The 8984-nt window shown below is 47.5% G+C and overlaps 1 protein-coding gene across 1 annotated transcript in view; it reads left to right on the forward strand.

Annotated features, from left to right (window-relative positions):
* The window catches only part of LOC310700437 (dynein axonemal intermediate chain 2-like), an 82574-nt gene extending 77253 nt beyond the window's left edge, over positions 1–5321 (forward strand). Inside the window, exons 29-31 of the mRNA XM_083490061.1 lie at positions 1409–1809; positions 3306–3465; positions 4301–5321. Of these exons, the coding sequence (XP_083346187.1) occupies positions 1409–1809; positions 3306–3465; positions 4301–4455 (716 nt within the window). The 3' untranslated portion in view covers positions 4456–5321. The remainder of the gene's footprint in view (positions 1–1408; positions 1810–3305; positions 3466–4300) is intronic.
* Positions 5322–8984: the final 3663 nt, after the last annotated feature.

Genomic DNA, 8984 nt, shown 5'->3' on the forward strand with positions numbered 1-8984 from the left:
TTGTTCCGGAGGTCCGTTCTTAACCTGAAACTGTTCTTAACCTGAGGCACCACTTTAGCTAATGGGGCCTCCCGCTGCTGCCGCACCGCCGGAGCACGATTCCTGTTCTCATCCTGAGGTAAAGTTCTTAACCCGAGGTAGTACTTCCGGGTTAGCAGAGTCTGTAACCCAAAGTGTTTGTAACCCGAGGTGTTTGTAACCCAAGGTACCACTGTAAATGTGCCTTCTCCCTACTCTCAGTTATGTCGCAAACTGGCAACAGCCGGGTTGAACGGTATCAGCCTCGGTGTGGGGAGGCTTCCTCAAAATTTAGGAGCCCAGCGACTCCTTTGTATTGGAGGAATTCTTCTACTCATCAGAGCCAACTCCTAGGGGCCAAGGTCCCCCAAGTGAAATATTTGAAGGGGCCTCCCCCCCCCCCCCGTTAATGGGCATTGCTCATGGTGTGCATGCACTGCATCTTATGATGGAGCAGGGCTTACCTGGGCCCCCCCGAATTTTTATTACAAGTTGGCATCCCTGTTTGCAGCCGGGTCCTTCACCTTCCCCCTTCTCCCACTTTGTGCGATTGCAACGGCAACTCTTTGTTGTGTTTCTGCATTTGTGTACTCTGGCCAAGGTACCTGAAAGCTAGGCCAAAGAAAATGTGCATATTATATATGAGGAGTTAGGGGGAAAATATGTTTAAGCAAACCTTCATAAAGAAACCAGAAGCTTTCCTTTTGGGTATTTTAGATTCAGATATCCCAAATGAAAAAAGGAGAATATTCTTATATGCTACAAGTGCAGCAAGAATATTAATAGCTAGAAATACAAAGAGTGAATTATTACCAACGAAAAATGAATGGCAGGATAAATTATTTGAATATCTTGAATTGGCAAAAATGACAGAGAAAATTAGGAGACGGCCTAACCAAAAGTTCCAAAAGGAATGGGAAATTTATAGAGATTACTTTTTAAAAAAACCAACCTGTGCCCCAAGTCAAAACCTGGATTTGCTTTGATTAATTTTCTCAAACCATAATATGGATTATAAGTATAGTATTTGGGAAACTGTAGAAATGATGAAATGATAAAAGAAGCAGTTTAACAAATAGACAAAACAGACCTGCTTTGAGGAAGACGGAAGTCTGTCAGAGAAGAGAAGGAATCAGGAATAAAGAATATGGTGACGTAAGTCCATGTGTAAGAACTTACGGATTTATGGTTGTATGTATGTTTCTTGTTCCTTGTTTTTCTGTTGTTGTTGTTGTTGTTGTTGTTGTTGCCGCTGTCGTCTTCTTATTTTGGTTACTTTATAGTATGTGTTTATCAAGTAAGAAAACTAATAAAAAGCATGGGGGGAGAGGAAAATGCACAGTGCAATAAAAAATATGCTTTTTTTGGCACACGCACCCTCCGTTGGCAGAGCGCAAAGAGATAGCGAGCGGCACAAAGAGCATCGCGGTGAAGGCTGCCCGGCGCCGCTCCCGGGTGCTGGAGTACGACCGGAGAAACCTGCTGGAGCCGACCAAGGAGCACAGCAGCCTCTCCCTCCACTCTCTGAGCGAGAGCGAGGACCCCCTGTGCCGAGAGACCCCAGCCCTCTGCCAGCCTGCCAGCCCAGGCCTGCAGCACGCCGTCAGCGAGGACAACTTGTCCAGCAGCACTGGCGAGACTGTGCCAGGAAGGAATGGCCCCAGACGCTCCCCTGGGCCATGGCTCCGGGTCAGCAAAAAGGGAAACAAGAAGCTTGAGAAGAGAGAAGAATCGCTAGAGGCCAAGAGGAGGAAGCGAAGGTCTCGGTCCTTTGAAGTCACCGGCCATAGGGTACGTCTTCAGCATCTCACAGCTACCCAATTATGTTTTGGTAATTTCAACATTTTTGACATATACAGTGGTACCTCAGGTTACATACACTTCAGGTTACATACACTTCAGGTTACAGACTCCGCTAACCCAGAAATATTACCTCGGGTTAAGAACTTTGCTTCAGGATGAGAACAGAAATCGTGCAGCGGCAGTACAGTGGCAGCAGGAGGCCCCATTAGCTAAAGTGGTGCTTCAGGTTAAGAACAGTTTCAGGTTAAGAACAGACCTCCAGAACGAATTAAGTTCTTAACCCAAGGTACCACTGTACACAGTTTCGCCTTTTCTCTTATTTTTGCCGATGTCCCGTCCCATTTCCCACAGAGTTGTTGTTCTCTCTCCCCTCCCGCTGCCACCCCTATCTTGTATCTATCAAATCCTAACTACAATACTGTTAGCTGGTTGCTTCTGTTGCTCGTAGCTCAAATCCTGTTCACGAGTTCGTCCTACTGTGATATTTCTTCAAACGGTCTGAAAAAGACACTCATTCTTCCGTAAAAACCCTCATCATGAGAGTCTCTTAATTTTGCCGCTTTTGCAACCTCCATTGCATCCCCAGGAATCCCCAACCTTTGGCCCTCCAGATGTTTTGGACTACAATTCCCATCATCCCTGACCACTGGTCCTGTTAGCTAGGGATCATGGGAGTTGTAGGCCAAAGCATCTGGAGGGCCGCAGGTTGGGGATGCCTGATCTTACTTATCCATTTTCCTTTGATTGGAACTTCTTCTTTCTCTCGTTTCTGCGCATATAGAATCCTAGCTGCTGTTGTTACATACATAAACAACTTTAACATTTTTTTGGGGGGAGGGGTAATTTCTGCCCCTCTAATCCCTAACAGAAATGCTTCATGCTTTTTAAATATATATACTCTTTTAAAACTTCTTTTTTTTATCTCGTGTATCATTTCCCAAAATACCTTTGCTTTCTTGCAAGTCCACCACATATATAAAAAAGATATAAAAAGATATAAAAGATATAAAAAAGATAAAATTGTATAAACTTGAAAAGTATAAATAAAAAATTTTCTTTTTTTAAAAAAAAAGGAAGACTCACATGAGACCTTCCGACAGAGCCTGGTTGCAATCTAAAAAAAAAATGCCTGGCCAGGTTAAATAGCCCCTTACTTGTCTCCAGTCTCCATTTTGTGCATGGCAAATTTGCATGTTTCCAACTTAGCATTCAAATGCTAAACCAAAAGCACAGAAAAAGTGTGGTCCTTCCGTTAAAAGGGGAACTGTTCCCCCTGCCCCTGGCCATGTTCCCAACCAGAAAGCTGTTTTTTTGTAGAATGAATAGCGCAGATTAAAGTTATGTAGACTGACCTTATCTCCTCCCCCTTCATATCTCCCTTGCAAATGCTCCTTCATAAGAAATGATGGAATGGTAAAAGAGATCCGCACCCCCTGTTCACAAAGCACCTTCTCAGCCTGTGCGTTTGTCTCTTTCCCTTGCAGCTCCCGTGTCCGAAGAACAATGTTGCCCGCCGTCATCCGCTGGAAAGCAGTTCTGAACACAAGATAACGGCCGCTGGAGGGACTCACAACACCCGGGGAATTGGGAGGGCAGCCGTGCAGTTGTCCAGAGTGAGACTTCTACAGGCCCAGCCATCCTCAGGTAGGGGTGCCTAAGCAAGTGCAAGTAAAGTCTTGCTGCTGTTAACAGCCGTCCTCCACTGTAGTAAAGTTAACCATGGGTCACAGCAAGGAATTTGGGTGCCAGAGCTTAAGGGAAGCATCTTGTCCTCCAGTGCGGGATCCCACATTTTCACTTTGGAGTAATATAAACCGTCCCAGACTCTGCAGTCATCATCTGAGGCCCTTCTTTGTTTGCTTTCTCTATGTGAGGTCCAAAGGGTGGCAACATGAGAACAGGGTCTTCTCTGTAGTGGCTCCCTGTTTGTGTAACGTTCTCCCTGGGGAGGTTCGCCTGGTGCCTTCGTTACATATTTTTAGGCGCCAGGCAGAAAAGATCCTCTGCAACCAGGCCTTTTGGCTGATTAATATTCTACAGCCTTTTAAATGTGACCACAAGAAGGGGGAGCTATTGTTTTGCTGTTTCGTTGGAATAATTTACTTGTTTTATCCTGTACTTTATTGTGTGAACTGCCCTGAGATCTTGTGTTGAAGGTCAGTACGGTATATAAATCTAATAAATAAAATAATTAATGAATTAATGAAATAGCTTACATAGAATAAATGCCACCTCATTGCTTACGGGTTTTGAAGGTTACAGAGATGGCAGAATTGTACTGAAGGCTATTGGACTAACACAAAGGTCAGTGTAATTAATTATATCATGAAGAAATATGAGGGACTGGGGGGGGTTGGTTGTGTCAGGCAAACACTGGTTAGGGTGCAGTTATGATGCAAACGCCTATGAAATTTAATCAGAGTCATCTTCCTTCCTCCTCCTCCTCCTCCTTCTTCCTCTTCTTCTTCTACCCCTTTAGGTCCTACTGAGGCCTCCTCTCTCTCAGTCCCCTCCAACCAAGGTGGCATCTCCAAGAAAAACTTCCAGCCCAGCCAGCGCCCTCCACGGCTGAACTATATCACAGTTAATGGCACCAACCCTCACTGCAAAGATGGCAGGAACCGGCGATGCTGAGGATTGAGGGGACACAAGTGGGTTGAGAAGCCCCAGGGAGCTGCCTCTGGCGCTCAGTCGGATGGCAAAGTGGCCAAAGACATTGTGGGAAGGTGGCTTATGCAGAAAGGATGACCCAAGGGAAGACTCCACCCAATTGGTTGTGGGTGCTCCTGCCAGGGATTCAGTTTGCCCGAAAAGTCTTTACAGCTCCAAGACTGGATGCCCCAGTCTCAAATAAGTAACACTATGGATGGGCATAAATACATCTGTCCATCTGGTACAGTAACTGAGAGGAGCCAGAGGCCTCCTTCCTCCACAAGCACAGATATCTGCTTTAAATGGAAGTGCCTTTATGCTAGAAGAGAACACACAAACCGGGCGACCCTATAGGGAGATGGGTTGCTGTTAGTGCTGTGTGCATGCTATATTTCTGCATAGTCAAGTACAGTTCGGTAAGTTTCAGTCTTTTAAAACTTTCCAGAACATCCCTCTGGGGGTAGGAACACAAAGGGAGTGACACTTGGAAGCCACACAGCTTCAGGTCATGACCATGCGGGTGGGAAGCTATGGTAAATGCCTGATGTGTTTGGCTGTCTTCCAACAAGGGGCAACAAGACTGTTCGCCAACCAGAAACCATCGCTGAATACGTGGAGGAATGATACAGACCTTTGAGATCACACACAGAATTTCTGGCGAGTCTCCCATTGGGTTGGATACTCTATGACTCTTCCTTCATGAGAACTGGCAACTGGTTTTGAAAAATGTGTACATTGGAGTTGACAAATGTTGACTTTTGTATATCCCGTGAACTGTGGCAAGGTAGCGTGGGGAAGAAAATAGAACCGTGCATTATCCAATACCAACCCCAAGCCATTTCCAGAGACCTCTTTAGCCTCGTGTATTTTTTGCTGCCTACTCCGGGTTGCAGTTTCTGCCAAACACATGCTGCAGTCTTGAAGGCCAAGACTTCCACACAGTCATGGGCTTACAGCAGACCTGCACTGGTTTGAATGCACTCGGGTATATTCTGCATAGTAAAGGTAAAGGGACCCCTGACCATTAGGTCCAGTCGTGAGCGACTATGGGGTTGCAGTGCTCATCTCGCTTTATTGGCCGAGGGAGCCGGCGTACAGCTTCTGGGTCATGTGGCCAGCATGACTAAGCCATTTCTGGCGAACCAGAGCAGCGCACAGAAATGCCGTTTACCTTCCTGCCAGAGTGTACCTATTTATCTACTTGCACTTTGACGTGCTTTTGAACTGCTAGGTTGTCAAGAGCTGGGACCGAACAACGGGAGCTCACCCCGTCACGAGGATTTGAACCACCGACCTTCTGATCGGCAAGTCCTAGGCTCTGTGGTTTAACCCACAGTGCCACCCGCGTCCCATATTCTGCATAGTTAGTATTAAAATAGCTTTTCAGAATAGAAATCCTTCCAAAGCAGTACACAAGAAAGATCCGACTATATTTCAATATCAGCGTCTAAGAAAGACCTGTCAGGATCATTCACATTTGGCAGTTGGTGGTAGAATGACCCACACTGTGTGTGTGTGTGTGTGTGTGTGTGTGACAGCGAGAGAGAGAGAGAGAGAGAGAGAGAGAGAGAGAGAGATCCAGTTGGAGCAGACTGAGGTAGCCTTCAAACCATAGAAGGGAGGTGAAAAGATAGAAAATCGGGGAAAAGGCTGCCTACTAGCACAGTTCCATACTAAATATCGAAGCACCCTGGCATTTAGACGTACTGTCTTTGATCCTATAGCTGTTGTAACTAGCGGCCATTGGCAGCCAAGCTTAGTACATAACACTTACCCTTTTTAAGTTCATTTAGCGCTCACTTACCATCATCAGATCTTGAAGCAGTCTAAAGAAAAATCCAAATTCATCATATACAATAAGAACTATTTCAAATAATTTACCTCGAAGAGGTAAAGGGACCCCTGACCGTTAGGTCCAGTCACGGACGACTCTGGGGTTGCGGCGCTCATCTCACTTTACTGGCCGAGGGAGCCGGCGTACAGCTTCCAGGTCATGTGGCCAGCATGACTAAGCTGCTTCTGGAGAACCAGAGCAGCGCACAGAAACGCCATTTACCTTTCTGCCGGAAGGTTACCTATTTATCTACTTTGATGTGCTTTCGAACTGCTAGGTTGGCAGGAGCTGGGACCGAGCAACGGGAGCTCACCCCATCGCGGGGATTCGAACCACCAACCTTCTGATCGGCAAGCCCTAGGCTCTGTGGTTTAAAAGAGTATCCAGATACATTATCATGCATCTCCTCCCATCTTGTCTGGTTGGCGAATATGTGGCCAAAGCAATGTGAGGTCTCTATGTTCTTTAAGAGATTATGGAGCATGGTTAAAGGACTCAATTATACATACATTCCATGTATGGCTATGGAATTATTATTATTACTATGGATGGGTTTGCCCATCCATGCTGGGCAGCTTACAGCATATAAGGCAAGGATTCCTGATTTGTAAAACCCAACAGCTGGATGCAGAGGTGCAGAACATTTCCAGCCTGCCACGCTTGGTGCTGTCTTCAAGCTCTGCTTTTGGCTGGGGTCAGTTATGCTTGAAAGAATCTCCTTTAAGAAACACCCAATTGATGGTATTGTTTTGGGGGCGAGGGATCAGTATAGGCTTTGAACTATGGCTGATCGGGATGATTGGTTTAATAAACTGGCAAGGGCTGCTCAGCTAATATGGGCGGTGGCGGCAGCAGCAGCTCCTATGGGATCTTGTTGGGCCTCCCTCAAAATGGTGGCACCGGCACCACGCGGGACCTTTCGCCAGCCTCTCTTGCTGTTTGTGTCAACCCCGATTTGCAAGGAGGGAGCTGTGTGCAGGTCACCTGCACAGCCGAACCTGCAAAGTCTCCCTGCCACATTTGTAGGTGATACCAGCAAGCTTGAGGGTGTCTTTGGTGCAGGCCTGTTCTCCTCCTCCCCGCCTTGTGTTCTAATCAACTGTCAATATGACACAAGGAAAAGGCTGCTATCATCGACTATGCGAGCAGAGGGCAATCCAATGGGGGTTAGAGTAGGTGCCCCTGGGGATGTGCAGAGCGCTCCTGGAAGCTCACTGGCTATCTCCACTGTGATGTCCATGAGGCACGTGCAGGACGCCCGCTGCTGGCCATTAGGGGCTTGGTGTGCACCAAAAAGAGCCAGTGTGGTGTAGTGGTTAAGAGCGGTGGGCTTGTAATCTGGTGAACCGGGTTCGCGTCTCCGCTCCTTCACATGTAGCTGCTGGGTGACCTTGCGCTAGTCACACTTCTCTGAAGTCTCTCACCCCCCTCACCTCACAGAGTATTTGTTATGGGGGAGGAAGGGAAAGGAGAATGTTAGCCGCTTTGAGACTCCTTCGGGTAGTGATAAAGCGGGATATCAAATCCAAATTCTTCTTCTTCTTCTTCAAAAAGAGGATCTGGCTGCCGGGGAACCATCAGCAGAAGCTGTACATCATGACAATGACCACCAGCATCTAGCAGCATTCTTCTATGTGCCCACCCGGTGGAAACACCTGCCTGTTGTTGCCACCTCTTGCTTCAACACCCAGAGCCGTCTTTCCCATTGGTGTTAGTGGTTCGTTGCGCCAGGGCGCTGGCCTCTCAGGGGCGTCCTAGTGAGTGGGGGAGCTGTGCGGATTTGCCGGCAGCCTCCCCTTTCCCTGCATGCACGCCAGCTGCACCCCACCCACTATATGGCTGGCGGGTGCTCAGCTTCCTTCCCATGCCGCAGGAGGAGAGGGATCCTCGCAGAGGCTTAGAATAATAATAATAATAATAATAATAATAATAATAATAATAATAATAATTTATTTATACCCCGCCCATCTGGCTGGGTTTCCCCAGCCACTCTGGGCGGCTCCTAATCGAGTGTTAAAAATAATACAGCATTAAATATTAAAAACTTCCCTAAACAGGGCTGCCTTCAGATGTCTTTTAAAGATAGGATAGCTGCTTATTTCCTTGACATCTGAAGGGCGGGCGCCACTACCGAGATGGCCCTCTGTCTGGTTCCCTATAACCTCACAATGAGGGAACCGCCAGAAGGCCCTCAGCGCTGGATCTCAGTGTCTGGGCTGAATGATGCGGGTGGAGACGCTCCTTCAGGTATACAGGACCGAGGCCGTTTAGGACTTTAAAGGTCAGCACCAGCACTTTGAATTGTGCTCGGAAACTTATTGGGAGCCAATGCAGATCTCTCAGGACCGGTATTATGTGGTCCCGGCGGCCACTCCCACTCACCAGTCTAGCTGCCACATTCTGGATTAATTGCAGTTTCCAGGTCACCTTCAAAGGTAGCCCCACGTAGAGCACATTGCAGTAATCCAAGCGGAAGATAACCAGAGCATGGTGAGACAGTCTGCGGGCAGGTGGGGTCTCAGCCTATGTACCAGATGGAGCTGATAAACAGCTGCCCTGGACACAGAATTGACCTGTGCCTCCAAGGACAGCTGTGAGTACAGAATGACTCCCAGGCTGCGCACCTGATCCTTCAGGGGAACAGTTACCCCATTCAGGACCAGGGAGTCCCCCACAC

Source organism: Podarcis liolepis (assembly GCF_965112155.1).
Source record: "Podarcis liolepis genome assembly, chromosome: 2".
In the NCBI taxonomy this organism is placed as follows: Eukaryota; Metazoa; Chordata; class Lepidosauria; order Squamata; family Lacertidae; genus Podarcis; species Podarcis liolepis.